At 42.4% G+C, this 21,064-nt stretch overlaps 1 protein-coding gene across 7 annotated transcripts in view; it reads right to left on the reverse strand.

Annotated features, from left to right (window-relative positions):
* The window catches only part of ZNF185 (zinc finger protein 185 with LIM domain), a 92,550-nt gene that overhangs the window by 31,398 nt on the left and 40,088 nt on the right, over positions 1-21,064 (reverse strand). For 6 of the 7 annotated variants that reach the window (XM_069943627.1, XM_069943633.1, XM_069943626.1 and 3 more), the window contains 18 exons: positions 20,709-20,798; positions 19,853-20,017; positions 18,408-18,515; positions 17,176-17,256; positions 16,565-16,642; positions 15,737-15,808; positions 14,728-14,790; positions 13,368-13,442; positions 12,668-12,745; positions 12,376-12,447; positions 10,518-10,583; positions 10,298-10,411; positions 8,798-8,905; positions 8,411-8,479; positions 7,739-7,858; positions 7,409-7,501; positions 6,069-6,134; positions 5,342-5,398 (listed from right to left, as the gene is read on the reverse strand). In XM_069943627.1, coding sequence (XP_069799728.1) covers positions 5,342-5,398; positions 6,069-6,134; positions 7,409-7,501; positions 7,739-7,858; positions 8,411-8,479; positions 8,798-8,905; positions 10,298-10,411; positions 10,518-10,583; positions 12,376-12,447; positions 12,668-12,745; positions 13,368-13,442; positions 14,728-14,790; positions 15,737-15,808; positions 16,565-16,642; positions 17,176-17,256; positions 18,408-18,515; positions 19,853-20,017; positions 20,709-20,798 — 1,575 coding nt within the window. The remainder of the gene's footprint in view (positions 1-5,341; positions 5,399-6,068; positions 6,135-7,408; positions 7,502-7,738; positions 7,859-8,410; positions 8,480-8,797; positions 8,906-10,297; positions 10,412-10,517; positions 10,584-12,375; positions 12,448-12,667; positions 12,746-13,367; positions 13,443-14,727; positions 14,791-15,736; positions 15,809-16,564; positions 16,643-17,175; positions 17,257-18,407; positions 18,516-19,852; positions 20,018-20,708; positions 20,799-21,064) is intronic. The other variant, XM_069943632.1, reaches the window with a different exon arrangement.

Raw genomic sequence — 21,064 nt, forward strand, 5'->3', positions numbered from 1 at the left:
GATAGGGTCCTAGGAGATTGGCCTTTATATCAGGTTGTGTGATACCGCCCTAACTCTCACGATTTAATTCAGTCCAACGTCCAAACCGTACTCTTACTTGGAGAAGTATACCAACATCATAGTCGCCTAGTTACATAGTACGGCTGAAAAAAGACAATTGCTATTGTAATATATCTTATCAGAAAAAAAATCAGGATTATGTGTATGCGAGACATCATAACAGCTAGTTTAGAGCCACTAGAGATAGTTACATAGTTACAAAGTTTGTATGGTTGAAAAAAGACACATGTTCATCGAGTTCAACCAAGAAAGGGATAGATGGAGGGAGGGCAGAGAGTTTATGGGTAGGTTCTATACATATACAAGGAGGGGGTGGATGGAGGAAAGGGGGAAGGGTGATGGTAGGTTCTATACATATACAAGGAGGGGGTGGATGGAGGAAAGGGGGAAGGGTGATGGTAGGTTCTATACATATACAAGGAGGGGATGGATGGAGGGAAGGGGGAGGAATGATGGATAGGTTCCCTCCATCCATCCCCTCCTTGTATATGTATAGAACCTACCCATCATCCCTCCCCCTTCCCTCCAACCATCCCCTCCTTGTATATGTATAGAACCTACAATCACCTCTCCCCCTTCCCTCCATCCATCCCCTCCTTGTATATGTATAGAACCTACCCATAAACCCTCCCCCTTCCCTCCATCCATCCCCTCCTTGTATATGTATAGAACCTATCCATCACCCCTCCCCCTTCCCTCCATCCATCCCCTCCTTGTATATGTATAGAACCTACCCATAAACCCTCCCCCTTCCCTCCATCCATCCCCTCCTTGTATATGTATAGAACCTATCCATCACCCCTCCCCCTTCCCTCCATCCATCCCCTCCTTGTATATGTATAAAACCTACCATCACCCCTCCCCCTTCCCTCCATCCATCCCCTCCTTGTATATGTATAGAACCTACCATCACCCCTCCCCCTTCCCTCCATCCATCCTCTCCTTGTATATGTATAGAACCTACCATCAATCCTCCCCCTTACCTCCATCCATCCCCTCCTTGTATATGTATAGAACCTACCATCACCCCTCCCCCTTCCCTCCATCCATCCCCTCCTTGTATATGTATAGAACCTACCATCACCCCTCCCCCTTCCCTCCATCCATCCCCTCCTTGTATATGTATAGAACCTACCATCACCCCTCCCCCTTCCCTCCATCCATCCCCTCCTTGTATATGTATAGAACCTACCATCACCCCTCCCCCTTCCCTCCATCCATCCCCTCCTTGTTTGTATAGAACCTACCCATCATCCCTCCCCCTTCCCTCCATCCATCCCCTCCTTGTATATGTATAGAACCTATCCATCATCCCTCCCCCTTCCCTCCATCCATCCCCTCCTTGTATCTGTATAGAACCTACCATCACCCCTCCCCCTTCCCTCCATCCATCCCCTCCTTGTATATGTAAACAACCTATCCATGATCCCTCCCCCTTCCCTCCATCCATCCCCTCCTTGTATATGTAAAAAACCTATCACCATCCCTCCCCCTTCCCTCCATCCATCCCCTCCTTGTATATGTATAGAACCTACCATCACCCCCCTTCCTTCCTTCCCTCCATCTATCCCCTCCTTGTATATGTATAGAACCTACCGTCACCCCCCCCCCCCGTCCTTCCTTCCCTCCATCCATCCCCTCCTTGTATATATATAGAACCTACCATCACCCCTCCCGTCCTTCCTTCCCTCCATCCATCCCCTCCTTGTATATGTATAGAACCTACCATCACCCCTCCCCCTTCCCTCCATCCATCCTCTCCTTGTATATGTATAGAACCTATCCATGATCCCTCCCCCTTCCCTCCATCCATCCCCTCCTTGTATATGTATAGAACCTACCATCACCCCTCCCCCTTCCCTCCATCCATCCCCTCCTTGTATATGTAGAAAACCTATCCATCATCCCTCCCCCTTCCCTCCATCTATCCCCTTCTTGTATATGTATAGAACCTATCCATGATCCCTCCCCCTTCCCTCCATCCATCCCCTCCTTGTATATGTGGGGGCTGTGCCTGCTGGAGAGGATGATGGTAGGGGGACACTGAGGGACACAGGGCACTGGAGGAACACTGAGCATCCCCATGCCATCATACTCTCCAGCAGCCACAGCCCACACAGCTCTGGGAGTTGGATTGTGACATCACCATGTTATCCAGGAAGTGACCACCATTTTATCCTGGAAGTGACATCACCATGTTATCCAGGAAGTGACATCAGCATGTTATCCAGGAAGTGAAGCATTGATGCAGTAGTAAGTGTAGGGAAAGAAGCACTTTATAAGAATTTCCCGTAATAAGTGTATATTGGTGATTTGTATAACTTTTGGGGGACAATATAACACTTTAATAAAGATTTTCGCTGGACTTCTCCTTTAATAAAGGCGGTATAACCCTACCCAGAACACCCTCTGTTTCCCTAATTCAGCAAAGCCCTTGAAATTGTATGAAGCCCACCTACCGCTATCTGTTTCTGGCAAGGATCCGTACAATGTGACATAGAGCTATCTGTATGAGGGTGCCCATGGACATAAATAGTTGGGTCACAATACAGATAGGTAGACACCTATGTGCATTGTGACCCATTCAAGACTACACTTGTCTATAGATGATATTTTTCAATTGAACACTATTGTTTTCTTGAAGGTTAGCAGATACTGGATCAAGGAAATGAATATCAGATTCATATCATGAAGACATAAGCAGCTTGATAAGAAGATAGGCATCGCTCTATGCCAGGTATTCTGCTATTATGTTACTGCATAACAGCTTCCAAGTTCCTCGGATATGATGATGCTGAGATGTAGTGGATATGATATCCTGGGAATAGGATGTACCTGCTGTTTATCAACCATCATTAAGCTTTTGAATTGACTTCCATGTGACATTCATACTATAGAAAGATATCTCTATGATATGTGAGAGTCACGAAGCCGAGCGGAATATAAGCCATAACTTTTGGGAGGTGTATGTATGTGGGAGTGAGCAGCAAAGAAGCTTTACCTCACTGCTGCCACCTAGTGGAATAAACTATATCCTGATATAGACGAGAGCATCTAAAAGTAACTACAGCAAAGGTTGGAACTGTAGGTGCCAGGATCAAACAGGGACCATACATGAGACTAAGAACAAACAGATTGATATGTGTGGCCCAAATGGTGACAGAGCCAAAAGACATTTGTTCCTTTGGTAGAAAATGCTGCAGAAATTCTTATTTATATACAGTCATATGACATTACTGCTACCAATGATCATAATAACAACTGTAATAATTCCTCATCACTCATTAAACAGTTATTGAGCTTGGTAGGACGGCTGTATAACAACAGGATTGCCCCCCCCCCCTCCTTTTGTGACCAAGATGAATCTCCATGTTCTCCATCTGAGTTGGACCAAGGTGGGGGATATGTCTATTGGAGTTGACCAACAAGCTTCTCATAGGCCATGCAATGCTCTTGGGGTAAATAGTATGCAGAGTTACATTGTTCTGTAGGAAAAATGGATACTGGTCCCTAGTTATAGATTCCACTTGGTAGAGGGTAGGCAGAGGAATGGATAGAAGAGACATGATGCCCCTGCTGGAGGTCATCAGTATAACACTTCACATTTGGCTACAGATTACCTGGTCCCATATAGCTATAGATTACCTGGTCCCATATATCTATAGATTACCTGGTCCCATATAGCTATAGATTACCTGGTCCAATATAGTTATAGATTACCTGGTCACATATAACTATAGATTACCTGGTCACATATAGCTATAGATTACCTCCTGGTCACATATAGCTATAGATTACCTGGTCCCATATAGCTATAGATTACCTGGTCTCATATAGCTATAGATTACCTGGTCACATATAGCTATAGATTACTTGGTCACATATAGCTATAGATTACCTCCTAGTCACACATAGCCATAGATGACCTGGTCACATGTAGCTATAGATTACCTGGTCACATATAGCTATAAATTACCTCCTGGTTACATTTAGCTATAGATTACCTGGTCACACATAGCTATAGATTACCTCCTGGTTACATATAGATATAGATTACCTGGTCACATACAGCTATAGATTACCTCCTGGTTACATTTAGCTATAGATTACCTGGTCACATACAGCTATAGATTACCTCCTGGTTACATTTAGCTATAGATTACCTGTTCACACATAGCTATAGATTACCTGGTCACATATAGCTATATATTACCTGGTCACATACAGCTATAGATTACCTCTGGGTTACATTAAGCTATAGATTACCTGGTCACATATAGCTATAAATTACCTGGTCACATATGGCTATACATTACCTGGTCACATATAGCTATAGATTACCTGGTCACATATAGCTATAGATTACCTGGTCCCATATAGCTATAGATTACTTGGTCACATATAGCTATAGATTACCTGGTTACATTTAGCTATAGATTACCTAGTCACATGTAGCTATAGATTACCTCCTGGTTACATAGAGGTATAGATTACCTGGTCACATATAGCTATAGATTACCTGGTCACATACAGCTATAGATTACCTGGTCACATATAGCTATAGATTACCTGGTCCCATATAGCTATAGATTACTTGGTCACATATAGCTATAGATTACCTGGTTACATTTAGCTATAGATTACCTGGTCCCATATAGCTATAGATTACCTGGTCACATATAGCTATAGATTACCTGATCCCATATAGCTATAGATTACCTGGTCACATATAGCTATAGATTACCTGGTCCCATATAGCTATAGATTACCTCCTGGTTACATAGAGGTATAGATTACCTGGTCACATATAGCTATAGATTACCTGGTCACATACAGCTATAGATTACCTCCTGGTTACATTTAGCTATAGATTACCTGGTCACATATAGCTATAGATTACCTGGTCCCATATAGCTATAGATTACTTGGTCACATATAGCTATAGATTACCTCCTGGTCACATATAGCTATAGATTACCTGGCCACATATAGCTATAGATTACCTGGTTACATATAGCTATAGATTACCTCCTGGTCACATATAGCTATAGATTACCTGGTTACATATAGATATAGATTACCTGGTCTCATATAACTATAGATTACCTGGTTAGATATAGATAAAGATTACCTGGTCACCTATAGGTATATAGTACCTGGTCCCATATAGCTATAGATTACCTGGTCACATATAACTATAGATTACCTGGTCACATATAGCTATAGATTACCTGGTCACATATAGGTATATATTACCTGGTCACATATAGGTATATATTACCTGCTTTGTGTGTTGCTGTCCAGATCAGACCAACTGATGAGATCCTGCTGGTTGTAACTACAATATAAAAAATGTATATTCATATCAGAGAGTGATCAAATACAACATGGCAAAAACTCTTATTATTATACAAGACAGACATCATATACTGTGACCACTGTAACCCTGAGCACATGGTGACTGCATATCTAGTGTGTCATCCAACTTCTTCAGCCACCGGTACTCAAATCGGGTTTGGATGAACCATAGTGTATTGGCGGTTCACTCATCTCTATTCGTTATCTATTTAGTGGGTAGCACCAGTGCATTATAAAGGGGTACAACCACTCTATGTGTATGGGATGAAGATCACACCATATGGTGCCTAATCTACAGCTTTAGGCCCCGTTCCCACTGAGCAAAGCTAGCGGAATTCCGCGACGGAATTGTCCGCCGCGGAATGCCGTTAGCCTCCCGCTCATAATGGGAATCTATGGGAGGCGCGCACAGCACTGCTGCTCTGTACGCGCTGAAGAATGAACATGTTCATTCTTCAGCGCGGACAGGGCAGGAGCGCGCGCCTCCCATAGACTCCCATTATGAGCGGGAGGCTAACGGCATTCCGCGGCGGACAATTCCGTCGCGGAATTCCACTAGCTTTGCTCAGTGGGAACTGAAAGTGGTGCTGAAAGTTTTTAAATATTTTTATATTCAATTTTACAGTTTTTAGAATAATGGAGACCCTGACCTTGCTTTGGCCGGTGCGGCTTCTATCGGCTTTGTTTCCATTTTGCGTGCAGGTTTAGGGGATGTGCTGAAAATGTAACAGAACAGTGATTTATTACAGATACAAGGACGTTCTTACAACGCCATTTGATTATCCAAAGCAGAAGACTGAGCAGGGGATGAATTAGGAATATTCAGTCCTATTAACTTTTTTGGTTTTATTGTTGATCAGATTTGCAGAACGCTTTGGTTTTAACAACATTCTCTGAACCCGAATGCTCGGCATTTGCCTCCCGGCACCTGGAGAAGATGGATGCCGCCATAGGGCTTAAATGAACACATGGATACAGCCAATGGCTTTATCCGTGTTTTCCAGGACTCCCTAGGGCGACATCCAATTTTTCCAGCTGCCGGGAGTCAAATGCCGAGCATTCGGGTTCAGAGAATGTTGTTAAAACGAACCGTTCTGCGAATCCAATCAACATTAATAATAACCCATCACCCCTAGGCTATAAGGGAATCTATCAGGTACATCATGGAAAACACACAGGGGGGGATTTATCAAACATGGTGTAAAGTGAAACTGGCTCAGTTGCCCCTAGCAACCAATCAGATTCCACCTTTCATTCTTCACAGACTCTTTGGAAAATGAAAGGTGGAATCTGATTGGTTGCTAGGGGCAACTGAGCCAGTTTCACTTTACACCATGTTTGATAAATCGTGTATTGTGTCCGGTTCAATAAAGCAACAAAATTGATTAATGATCCTGTTGATCGACGCTCATTCCCCAATAACCACTTTGAATAAAGGGGCCTGTAGACGTGTAATCCTAGATTAGACAACCTAAGAAAGCCCCGGATTATGACTATGGCCCATACCAATAGCCTGGCACATCATTAAATCGTCTGTTTTCTATGTGTGAATTCTGAAAGTAGCTGAAATACCTCACACACTTTCACCCTTCCCTGTGCCCCAAAGTTTATGCCAAAAGATGGTGAACTGTGTTTGTCTATGTCTCGCATGTCTCGCCATGCTTAGTTTTGTCGGGTTTTGTCAGGAGAATTATATTATACTGGTGAAAACCTTCATTTATATGCTAGAAATGTAATTCACCCTCACTTTTCATTACAACTTTATTCATCCCCCCCAATTGTGTCTGATAAACAGATCCGACATTAGGCCATGGGTGATGGATGATAGACCGCCTGTATGTAAGATATATATGGTGGGCGCTTTTCCTGGCCACAAACATAGCGCGAACCCTGCTGCACACTGTAACACATTATACAATGCTTCCATCTTACTACTTCAGCTATGGGGGGATTCATGGGTGTCTGATTCCCTGTACAGAACATCCCTTACCTGTCTGTTAATGTCTCTATGGTGACTCTAGCGCGTGTTGTTGTAGTTGGTATCTCCGATGATTTGCTGGTTACTTTACTGTTATCTATATCACTGCAACATAACCGGAGGCATTGTATTACTATATGTAGAGGATAGATAGATAGATAGATAGATAGATAGATAGATAGATAGATAGAAGATGGATGGATGGATGGATTGATAGATAGATAGATAGATAGATAGATAGATAGATAGATAGATAGATAGATAGATAGATAGATAGATAAAATGACACTACATGATAAAAGTAGTACAGCTGATGTGTACATAATTTTATCAGCAATTTACCTGGTGCCTCCAACGATAGTGACCTTTCCAGGTCCAGTCTGTGCCCAGGCCTGTGCGCTGTCGGAGACACTTGGGGCCAGTGATGAGGAGGTTAGTTTTATGGTATCTGCTGCATCTTTGCTGTTAAAAAAAAACAAAAAACATAAATGTAAATTGATATATATAACCTAGTCAGTAATTCTCTTGGGGGCAGTCACATCCTTCTTCTCGGGGGGGATCAGTGGAGATCCAAGCAGTCGGACCCCCAGCCATCCCATAACATGTGGAATATCAGTACGAATTCTATTACCGCAAGTCAAATCTTAAACAAAAATGGAATAGTTCCTAAAACGTAACTTTTAATTTGGTTAATTAAGATCCACCAATAAAGAGTGATTCCAACACCAAAATCATATTATAAATAAGTTTAAAAAGAGCGCTCATGCACATTCGGAATGCATAGCTTCTAGTACAGTCAGCCATCTATAGGTAGAGTGTAAGTCATCACTGTTATGCCATGTGTATCCATATGTATTGCACTATATGCTATATGGGAGACTATAGTGCAATACAGCTGTATGAGAGACTACAGTATAGTGCAATACATATGGATACACATGGCATAACAGTAATAATGAAGTGACTATAGAGACCCCCCTGTCTGCAGTAAATCTATACAGAATAAGTCCTTACCTGTCAGTGATTTTCGCTGTAGGGGGGCTCTCCACTGAAGGCTTCGGGGTCTCTTTGTAAGAGTCATACCTGCAGATAGGTACAATAGTTAGGAAAATAACCTATTTTAAGAATATTATAAAGCCTGGTTCAGGCAGGTGTATTGTACCTGTGTACTATTGTCTGGATGTAAACAGAGTTACTAAACAAGTCAGCATCATAGGGTTCTATAGCGCTGGGAGCTCTAATCCCTCCTTGCTCCCCCTCCCATCCCTGCTTGATAAACAGTCAGCTGGAAGCTGAGCTCCAAGCAGGGACAAGGATGGGAAGGGGATCAAGGAGGTGTTACCCTAGGTATGCTAATGTCAGAAGTATATAATGGTTATGTATTTAGCGCAATCCTGTTACCTTTCGTCTGTGAGCACTGTGATCCTCCCAGGTTCTGAATGTAAAATTGGGCCTTTGGACTCTGTATTACTGGAGGTTAGTCTGGGGATGCTAAGATCATTGCTTCCACTGAAAGAAAATAAATAAAAAATTATATATACACACACACATATATATATATATATATATATATATATATATATACATACATACATACACACACACACACACACACACACACACACACACACACACACACACACATACACTGTATTTTTGAATGTTTGGTATATTTAAATTAGGAATCATTTGTATGAGTACATGTCACATGATTGTGTGAAGGGGTCACCCACATTGGACAATCTATTGGGAAATCTAGAAGAAAGTGTGTGGTTTCTCTATAGCGCCACCACTGGAGAAATCGAGTATTTCATATTATGAATTTATAAAAAAAATTACGTGAATATTTCAGTTTTTTGGACGTAGATTAAAAAGGTGACTAACAAGTCATATGTTCCCCAAAATAATACCAATAAAAGTACAATCAACCCCGCAAAAAACAAGCCCCCACACAGCTCCATAGATGGAAAAATACAAAAAGTTATGGGTGTCTGAATATAGCAGTGTAAAGCAATATTTTCTAATTTTTTAGGAAAATAATAGTAGAGAACCATAACAAAAACTATAGAAATTTTGTATTATAGAAATGTAATTGGATTGACCCAAATAATAGGGTTTTGGCCTCGTTCACATGAAGCAAAACTGGCAGAATTGCGCCAGCCTCCGTGTCATAATGACGGTCTATGAGAGGCTCGCTCTCCTCTCTCCGCTCTGAAGAATTGTCAATGTCAATTCTTCAGCACGGAGAGAGGAGGCGCACGAGTCTTTCATAGACCGTCATTCTGACACGGAGGCTGGTGGGATTCCGCGGCGGAGAATTCCGTCGTGGCATTCCACCAGTTATGCTCTGTGTGAACAGGGAGTGTCTCTTAATAAAAAATTAAAAATGTACTGCTTCTTTAAAAAGGATACTCTGGCTAAATGTTTTGCTCTTTCAAATCAACTGGTTTCAGGAAGTTATACAGATTTGTAAATTACTTTGATTTAAAAAGTTCAAGATAGTTTTTACCAGCTGCTGTATGTCCTGCAGGAAGTGGTGTATTTTTTCCAGTCTGACACAGTGCTCTCTGCTGCCACCTCTGTCCATAACAAGAACTGTCCAGAGCCGGAGAGGTTTTCTATGGGGGTTTGCTACTGCACTGGACAGTTCCTGTCATGGACAGAGGTGGCAGCAGAGAGCACTGTGTCAGACTGAAAAGAATACTTCCGTATTTCCCAAATATAATTTATTCTTGCTTCCTCTAGTGACTTATAACCATTCCAGGTCTCTACCGTATTCAAGTTATAGAACTATGACAAAAACGATGATGCAGTGTCCTATGATTTTGTCCCTGATTTTGATGAGCATCTGCACATACATTAAGTTACCCAGAATCTTAATCTCCGTAACCCCGTAAATACCTTTCACCACGAAACACTGTGATCTTCCCTGGCTCGGGCTTGACGGATGGAGTTTTGCTCTCTGTGTTTCCGGTCCATGAGGTGAGTTTCGGGCTCTCTGGACGGCCTGTTTCTCTGTGGAGAACATACGAGGCTCATGAGGTGGATTGATGACAGTGATTTGATAGACATTCCCTTTAAGTATGAGACATTGAGAGGAAGATAACTCTGTGGGAAGTACCTGGTAGTAGTCACTGTCTGAGATGTAGACTGTGTAGGTTGATTTGATTTCCAGCCCTTCTCAAACCTGCAGATGTGAAATACACATACAGTTATATTATACTAGAGACTATTATAATAGGACATACATAGAATATATGATAAGCTAGAAACCAAGGGGAGCTGACAGTGGTGGGTACTATGCCTGACACTGCTGTGGGTATGATTGTTTAAAGGGCCTTTTACACTGGCTGATTATCGTTTAAAAAATCGTGATATCATTAGAATCTAAGTGATAATCTTCAGGTGTAAAGGCGGCAATGTCCAAACTTTTTTCGTACGCCATTAGTGCATTGTGATCCTAATTACAATCATATTAATGACTTTTCATAATGATTTATCTTTTCGTCTAAACGCTGATAGTTTATAAGAAAAAAAAAACAAGCGCCTAAGTGATTTATCTGTAGGTGTAAATGGACCTTTTCTGTGGCTGGCACTTTTCATGGGTCAGAGTGACTGGCACTGTTCATGGATCAGTGTGACTGGCACTGTTCATGGGGAAGGCAGAGTGACTGGCACTGTTCATTGGGGAGAGTGACTGGCACTGTTAATGGGGCAGACTGACTGACACTGTCCATGGGGCAGGCAGAACAACTGGCATTGTTCATGGGGCAGAGTGACTGGCACTGTCCATGGGGCAGGCAGAGTGACTGGCACTGTTCATGGGGCAGAGTGACTGGCACTGATCATGGGGAAGGCAGAGTGACTGGCACTGTTAATGGGGCAGACTGACTGACCCTGTCCATGGGGCAGGCAGAGCGACTGGCACTGTTAATGGGACAGAGTGACTGGCAATGATCATGGGGAAAGGCAGAGTGACTGGCACTGATCATGGGGAAGGCAGAGTGACTGGCACTGTTAATGGGGCACAGTGACTGTCACTGTCCATGGGGCAGGCAGAGTGACAGCCACTGTTAATGGGGCAGACTGACTGGCACTGTCCATGGGGCAGGCAGACTGACTGGTACTGATCATGTGGAAGGCAGAGTGACTGCCACTGTTAATGGGGCAGATTGACTGGCACTGTCCATGGGGCAGGCAGAGTGACTGGCACTGTTCATGGGGCAGAGTGACTGGCACTGATCATGGGGAAGGCAGAGTGACTGGCACTGTTAATGGGGCAGACTGACTGACCCTGTCCATGGGGCAGGCAGAGCGACTGGCACTGTTAATGGGACAGAGTGACTGGCACTGATTATGGGGAAAGGCAGAGTGACTGGCACTGATCATGGGCAAGGCAGAGTGACTGGCACTGTCCATGGGGCAGGCAGAGTGACAGCCACTGTTAATGGGGCAGACTGACTGGCACTGTCCATGGGGCAGGCAGAGTGACTGGCACTGATCATGGGGAAGGCAGAGTGACTGGCACTGATTATGTGGAAGGCAGAGTGACTGGCACTGTTAATGGGGCAGACTGACTGGCACTGTCCATGGGACAGGCAGAGTGACTGGCACTGTTAATGGGGCAGACTGACTGGCACTGTCCATGGGGCAGGCAGAGTGACTGGCACTGATCATGGGGAAGGCAGAGTGACTGGCACTTATCATGGGGCAGAGTTATTTATTATATCACATTTATTTGGTTCATAAGTCTTATTCCTCGTAAGGAAAACGTATTTATTCATTCCTGCAGATTGGCAATCGGTTCTGAGATCTGATTCTCCAGTTTTAAGATTGATTGGCTTATTGATCGTCTCACATCTCACATCTACAAGATCAATATAGAAACTGTGAACCGTGAGTTGCTTCACTTATCTCTCACCAGGACCATTGATCCCATAGACCCCTATGGATGAGACACTGCAGTTACCATATATTACCTGTTAACATCATCATACAGATAGGAAGCCAGGGATTCTGGGAGAGTGTCGCTCTTCTTGGTGATCTCCACCCTGTCACAGAGAGAGAACAACTATTTACATTTCATGGTAATGTGATTTTCTGCTGAAAGCTACGTGTACAGGTAAAACAGGTTAGAACAGCAATAGGTGCAGCCGATCAGATTATTATAGTCACAATAGGTGGAAATAAAGAAATATGGAGCAACCCCCATGTAGTGCGGACATCTGCTTTCCTAATTTCCCTTGTACCAGTTATAACCCCAGTCCTCACCTTTCCTTCCTTGTGGCCATTGGACTTGTAGGGAGTATTTGTGCTGGAGGTTTGGAGACAGTTTTCTCATTGTTGTTGCTTTAAATAAAAAAAAAATTAAAAAATCGAATTTAATTCTGAATTTGTGACTCAATGAAAGTAAAACATGGAAAGAAACAAAACCTGTTCTCTCCAGTGCCATGACTTCTATGGTGGATGCAGTTTTGGACATATGGCTAGGCTGGCTAATAAAGGGGTGCAAAGCCACAAAAAGTACATATAAGTACAGCTCTCTAGGGGGCAGCGTTGTGCAGAAATACTTTCACCAGACTCAAGCTGCCATGCCTGTGTTCATTGCTATTATATAATTTATATATGCAATTTTTCACCTGTTTTCCACTCTGCAGGCTTCATAAATGCATATGTATAGAATCTGGATATAAAGACTATCTAGAGCAGGGACTGTTGTAAAACTACAATTCCCATCATGCCTGGACAGCCAAAGCTTTGCTTTGGCTGTCCAGGCATGATGGGAATTGTAGTTTGCAACAGCTGGAGGGCTGAAGGTTCCCCTGATTTAGAGCAAGCCTGGTGTATGACAGCTAGTGTGAACATATACAAGTCTGTATTGCAAAAGTAATTTGGTTTCCTAATTTCCTTTGACTCAATTCTCAAAACAAATATCCCATTAAAAGCCCATAACTATAACCCCAGTCCTCACCTTTCCTTCCTTGCGGCCATTGGACTTGTAGGGAGTATTTCCGCTGCAGGTTTGGAGACGGTTTTCTCATTGTTGCTTAAAATACAAAATTCAAATTTAATTAAATTGTTTCTGAATTTGTGAATGAAGGTAAAACATGGAAAGAAACAAAACCCATTCCCACCAGTGCTACGACTTCTATAGTGGGGGCTTTGTTAGACATACGCAAAGAATCTTGATGGATGGGTACATAAGGACCCCCCTTAGTGTTCCTGTTTTATGGATAGTACTGCAGATAACACTATTGCCATGGAAAATACTTTAAAACGCCAGTGGCAATGCTTCATTGGCTACTTTGTTTATTTACCTTTCCCCGTTAGCTTTAGCACCAGATATAGTCATAGGTCCCTAGACTGTCAATTGGGTGGTCTCCATCCCATGGTCCTTAATAGGGAGAGTGCTCAGGTTTACATCCTATTGGCAATGGGTCCTGCCCTCTTTCTGTTAGTTAGGCCTATGGACTTCAAGGTTATGGTCACCACTTCTAAGTTGACAACCACAGGATTGCCACCATGAAAGACATTGATCCCTGGTTTAGCCTTGACTACTGAAGTTTTGTTTTCTGTGTTAGAGCTCTATGCGGTCAGCTTAGGATTCTACAGATGGTTTACTCCCCGTAGAGATGAGATAATGCTCATAATATGGATTGATGGTGTTGACTGAATGGACGACCCCTTTAAGCAAGGGAAATTAAAGATTACCCGTGGCCTTTCCTCACCTACTAGTTTTAGGCTATGTTCAGGAACGATGGCCTTTGTTTGGCACTTAAAAAACAATGTTGTGGTGAGTGTCAAACAATGGCCGCTGTTGCACCAAAAATTACATTGATTTTTATGCACAACGGCTGGAAATAATTGACATTATCTCCATGGCCGTACCAAACAATGGTCGTTGTTCAATACACTATGTGACTGTTGTTTGCATTGACTTCAGTGCAACTCATTATTCTATGACAAGAAGAGCCGTTGTCTTAATTGCAAACAATGTCTGTTCTTGTCATAGAAAATATGTTGTGTGAACATAGCCCTAGTATGTACTTGTATTCCCCATGAAATAATTCTGGAGAATCTTACTTAAAAAAGTGTGACTAAATAGCCAACTGGGTGTTACCAGCTGGGGGCGTGTCCATACATTTTCTGGAAGTGTCAGTTTTGATTGATTGGCAGTGTTAGAACACCCCCCCTCTAGTAACACCCGCCCTATGCACAATACAGAGCTATAAGACGAGAAGTTCCAGAATTTTTATTTAATGGACAGTACAAGAATTTACTAACACACAGGCTAGGAGTGGTGACAGGTCCTCTGACTCTATGGGACTTACCTGGTAGTCACTGTCTGAGATGTTGACGTTGTACCTTGATTTGCTTTATAGTTTTTCTCAAGCCTGTAAATGAAGAATACACATACATACATGTACATTATAGCTTTAGGGTTTTCTATATTATATTAAAGACTTCGTACACAATATACATGATAAACCATGGTGATGTGTGCTGCAATGATTTATCTAGCTGTTGTCTGTTACTAGAGACAGATTTCCCCTAACAACAGGCAGTAAACAGCTGGCTGCAGGGGAGGGAGACACCTATTGGCCAAGACTTTAAAGGGAATCTGTCACTAAGTTTATGCTGCTTTAAATGAGGGCAGCAGAAACTAGTAACAGAAATGCTGAACAGATCGGTGTATTACTTCCATCATTCTATTCAGCCGTTCTCCTAATATGCAGGAGAATAGGATTCTTGCCACAGACTCCCACCCTCCAGATGCTGATTGACAGTTGACATGGATAGATAACTGCCAATCAGTAGCTGGTGGGCGGAGTTTTTTGCTTCTCATGAATATCCAGGACTACTGAGCTCATGCACATAATGGAGAGGACTACTTATTGTCCATGTTATTCAGGAGGATATCTCTGGATCAGCAGCACTGAACAATGTAAGTGATACAACATTCAGTTAAGCTTCTCTAGTTTACTAGGACCCTTAGCTAGGATAGAATAATCCTACTGACAGAGTCTCTTTAAAGATGGTTTTCTGGGGGTAAGTACCTATACAACAGCTAAAATGAAAAACTGATCCATGGATAATCCCTTCAAAAACCAAGGTTTAATCTCTAGGGGCTGTAAGACTTCTTTACTGTAAGAGCAGTAAATCTGTAGATGGAGATGGTCACAGTGCAGAAAATATACTGTGTAAATGTACAGGATCAATTCTGCTTTGAGACTCACTGACTTATTGACCGTCCCACATCAGGATGATTGATCCCATACACGTGTTTATCCCTAAAGCCGAGATACTGGCCATGTTTTTTGTTCTGTTGGCATATATTACCTGCTGACATCATCATACAGATAGGAAGCCAGGGATTCTGGGAGAGTGTCGCTCTTCTTGGTGATCTCCACCCTGACAGAGAGAGAGCAACTATTTACATTTCATGGTAATGTGATTTTCTGCTGAAAGGTACGTGTACAGGTAAAACAGGTTAAAACAGTGGTAGGTGCAGCCGATCAGATTATTATAGTCACAATGGGGGAGATTTATCAAACATGGTTTAAAGTGAAACAGTCTCAGTTGCCCCTAGCAACCAATCCGATTCCACATTTCATTTTCCAAAGAGTCTGTGAGGAATGAAAGGTGGAATCTGATTGGTTGCTAGGGGCAACTGAGCCAGTTTCACTTTACACCATGTTTGATAAATCTCCCTCATGATGTAAAGTAGAATTGGCTCAGTTGCCCCTAGCAACCAATCAGATTCCGCCTTTCATTTTCCAAAGAGTCAGTGAGGAATGAAAGGTGGAATCTGATTGGTTGCTAGGGGCAACTGAGCCAGTTCTACTTTACACCAGTTTAATAAATCTTCCCCAAAGACTATTTAGAGCAGGGATGGGGAACCTTGGGCCCTCCAGCTGTTGCAAAACTACAATTCCCATCATGCCTGGACAGCCAAAGCTAAAGCTTTGGCTGTCCAGGCATGATGGGAATTGTAGTTTTGCAACAGCTGGAGGGCCCAAGGTTCCTCATCCCTGATTTAGAGCAAGCCCCACGTATGACAGCTAGTGCGGACTTGTTGTAGTCTGTATTGTACAGTCATTTGGTTTCCAAAATGAGTCCCTTGAATCAATGTATATTCCATTAAAAAGCTATAACCCCAGTCCTCACCTTTCCTTCCTTGCGGCCATTGGACTTGTAGGGAGTATTTCTGCTGCAGGTTTGGAGACGGTTTTCTCATTGTTGTTGCTTAAAAATACAAAAATCAGATTTTATAAAATTTATTCTGAACCAGTGTTATGACTTCTATAGTGTATGCATTTTTTTCTTGTTAAAGCGACTCTGTACCCACAAACTGCCCCCCCCCCCCCCCCCAACCACTTGTGGGTACAGATTGTGGGTACAGAGTCACTTTAAGTACTCTCTAAATGGTGTATTCTTCTCAGTCTGACACAATACTCTCTGCTGCCACCTCTGTCCATGTCAGGAACTGTCCAGAGCAGGAGAGGTTTTCTATGGGGATTTGCTGCTGCTCTGGACAGTTCCTGGCATGGACAGAGGTGGCAGCAGAGAGCACTGTGTCAGACTGGAAAGAATCCACTTCCTGCAGTGCATAAAGCAGCTGATAAGTACTGTAAGACTTGGCATTTTTAAATAGAAATAATTTACAAATCTGTATAACTTTCTGATACCAGTTCATTTAAAAAATGAAAAAACATTCTTGTTCTGTTGATTGGTAGACTAATATTAGTCTGTCCATTGTTCAATAAAAAAAGACATACCTTTCCTTTCTCACAGCCAGTGGACTTGGAGGGAGTTGTCTTTCTGCTGCTGGTTTGGAAACATTTTTGTCATTGTTGATGCTGAAAATATGTAAAAAAATAAAAATCTAGTTATTCTGAATTTGCAACCAATGAGGATAAAACATGCCTACACATGGCAGATGTGGAGCTAAAGTCAATCCAAATGAATCTTTATGCATTTGTTATGGTAAGGATAGTACTTCAGATAGCATTATTTCTTCCATCATAAACATGCCAGATCTCGACAGAAAGCTAATAACTGCAGTGTGAACGGAACCCTCCAGCTATAAATCTTTGGCTACAATGTAAATAATTTTCCCATTCATAAATATTTTTGCAAAAATATTGATACTTGTGAAGCAATGTGCTAAAAACATGCTTATGGAATAAAACAATAAGTATCTGTGATAAATGTTTTTTTTATGTTTATCACTCATTACAGATGCTGCTCTGGAGCTGCAGTTCCACACTTCTCCTAGAGAGGTCACTGCAGTCCACTTGCTTATACTATACTATACTATACTATACACACTTTGCAGCCTGGGTTGAAATCTGAGCAGGGGCTTATAAAATCCAATCTTCCTACATTCCAAAAACATACTTGGCTTCTTTTTGGCCCAAAGGTGCGTGAGTGCAGTGTTTGTACAGCATCTACTACACACACCCACACACAAATAGGGATATTTGGCTTGCAGGTAAAATGTATTGAAAACATAAAAGGTTCCAACTTCCCACTAATATTATATCAAGGGGCATTTAAAGGGTTATTCCAGTGATTTTTTTAAATTTTTTTAAATCAACTGGTGCCAGAAAATGCCAGAAATTTGTAATTTACTTCTAATAGAAAAAAAATCTCCAGTCTTCTAGTACTGCTGTATGTCATTGGCATACATAGATATGCAGGACATACACCAGATGATAAGGACTGGAACACTGAAGATTTTTGAATAGAAGTAAATTACAAATCTCTCGTACTTTTTGACACCAGTTGTTTTGAAAGAATGAAAGAATCCCCCCCCCCTTTCTGGATTTGCCCTTTAAATATAAGCATGCAATGGCAATTTCCTCATATTAAACAATATAATGAAACACAAGCCGACAGCAGTGACATTTGTTGGGGTATACCCCCCACTGGTGTTGGCTTTGGCTTTGTTTCAAACTTTAGTTATATATATATATATATTTACTGTAATTGTTCATGCAGTACACACCTTTGGTCTCTGACGACTGTGATCCTTCCAGGTTCAGGTGTTATTCCTGAGGCTTTGGTCTCCGAAATGGAATAAGAGGTTAATTTTGGGCTGCCGCTTCTCTCCGTTCTGTAGAAATAATATAGTTTTGCAATATCATTATTATTGGGCAAGTGTCCAAACATATTGGCATGGATTGGCATATCAGGATGTTGTTATGCAAAGTGGAGCTGCCCTCTTACTGTGTAAACATAAGCGAGCATAGCAATAGACCTGCTCTCTGAATCTTTCACTAGAGTGTGATGGCCTCAGTGGTGGTACATAAGGGCTCTGTTCTACACTGGACTACTGGGGCAACACAGGCCACTACACTATATGGCTCTTGGCTACATGATCACTATTTTGGATGGGTCACTATCCCCAAAACACAGGAAAACACATGCTGCAATTAGGTTTTGATTCTTGTTGCGCTTCTATATGGTCGAAATATGCTATATATGCAGTGTCCCAGAGCAGGTGCCCACTGCTCCTTTTCTAGAAGATATATGTCGGTATCCTGTATATGTGTATGCACTGAGAAAGATAGCTGTAGTATGCTACTCCCGCCTCTTGGTGTCACTGTTCTGCAGTACACTATTCAGGTTCAGCTGAGGCTAAACTACACATGGGATAACTGTTTTGGATCGATTGCATGTTTTCTCCTATCACAATGTTTATTTGTAAGCTATCTGAGATCCAATCCCTGTCAAGGGTACCTCACAAAACCCCTTACCCTCACACTCAGCCTCAGAGGCTTTAGATTCAGTCACAGGGTGGGTTTCCCCCAATACTAGAGGTCCATGGGGAGATTAGGTAAAGTAGTTTACCTAATCTCTAGTTAGGAGAGAGAGTGTAGACTAAAGAGAAAAGAGATAGCGGAGAGAAAGAGATAGGGGATAACCTTATCTACACAGAGGGGGTATTAGAGGAGTTTACAGGAGGTTTTGTCTTTAGTCAAGTTAAATCAAGTCAGTAGGTTTGCTAAGTGCACTATTCAACCTAAGACTCTGCTGCAATTCACAAGGATTCCTGAAGGGTCACCCCAACGACTAGCTTATCCAGATTTTAGGCCTGCATCCCTGATTGGTTGTCACTCAGTGCCCACAGGATAGCCAAGGCGGACGTCCATCCCTGAGGAAGCAGGTATTTTTCACCACCCCCCAAAGTGATCAGAGTCTCTCATGTTGAGAACTTCAATAAGCCCCCTTCCCTCGAGTAACTACACTACACAAAGCTAACTGTTTAGGCACATGCAGTCACACAACTCCCTACAACTACAACACCTAGTATCTCTAGCAGAGCCGAGTCAGTGTATCCAGGGGTGGTGATACCACTCCTGGCCAACGTGACAAGTGCCTGTGTGGTGCTTCTACCATATGCCACCCCTGGGTCGCTGTGCCAACGTGCTGCATATAAAAAAAACTTACTCTGATCCAGAGGGGGCTGTCTGGGAAGATGTCTGGGAAGTTGTCTGGGAAGATGTCTGGGTAGTTGTCCTAGGAGTTGCTTGTGGAGATGTCTGGGAAGTTGTTTGTGAAGTTGTCTGGGAAGTTGCTTGATTTGATGATGTTTCTTTCCAATTGTTTTCTGCCCTAGAATGAAGGAAGGACTGGTGTTACACCACAAAACACAGAAACTGCAGAGGGAAGCCCAAGTTACAGTCTGTAATATTAGCTTTTCTTCATTGAGAGGACATTAGAGAATGTTGTATTACATGTTAGCTAATAAAATGAATGTTTGGTATGTAAACTATGAGCCCAGTGTCAGACTGGCCCACCAGAGGACCGGAGAATCCTCCGGTGGGACCCCAGCTTTAGAACCTGCACAAACACTGACCCACGTGTCATTTCTCACTGATTCTTTATCGGTGGGCCCCCAGGATCATTTCATCTGGTGGGCCCCAGAAAGTCCAGTCCAACACTGTAGGAGCCAGGTCTTAGATCTGAATTCTCTATTCAGATCTCAATTCAGTTACCCGGCCTGAGCCTTTTGTGGATCGGCACTTGTCTACTGAGCCTATTTCTTGGCTCGATAATCTTGTTTCAATCTCCGGATCATTCATGCAGTCTTTGCACATTCTCCAATACATAAGAAGATGTGCGGTCAATGGACACTCAAATGAAATGTGATGGGGGTGGACTATCCCTTATACTGCCCCATTAGCACTGACCAGAAAGTGGTGACCCTATTGGGATCCTGGCATGTGATCTTATTGATATGCCGTAAATCATTAGTACTCAACCCCTATAAGAAAGATCACGGTATCAAAACGTTAAAACATACTTCTTGTAATCATCATATAGATAGGTAGACAGGGTTTTAGGGAGTGTCTGACTCTTCTTGTTTGGACTGGTTTCTTCTTGTATTTGCACCCTTAAAGAGAGAGGGAAAGAAATAGATCAATTCAGACTATATTGAAGATACAAGACCATCAAGTGAATCCATTTATTCTTAAAAATCCCAGTTGTTCTAGAGAAACGTTAGAAAAAAAAGAACCGAAAGAAAGAAACCATGGGGAATAGATTTGCCGTAGGTGAAACCATTTTTCAGTAATCAGTAATTTCACAGATCCCCGGATCAACCTACCAGTAACCCTATATATCGGTGTTTCTTAACCTGTAAGGCATACCAGTCAAGGG

This window comes from Dendropsophus ebraccatus, chromosome 10 (genome assembly GCF_027789765.1).
Source record: "Dendropsophus ebraccatus isolate aDenEbr1 chromosome 10, aDenEbr1.pat, whole genome shotgun sequence".
NCBI classification, from domain to species: domain Eukaryota; kingdom Metazoa; phylum Chordata; class Amphibia; order Anura; family Hylidae; genus Dendropsophus; species Dendropsophus ebraccatus.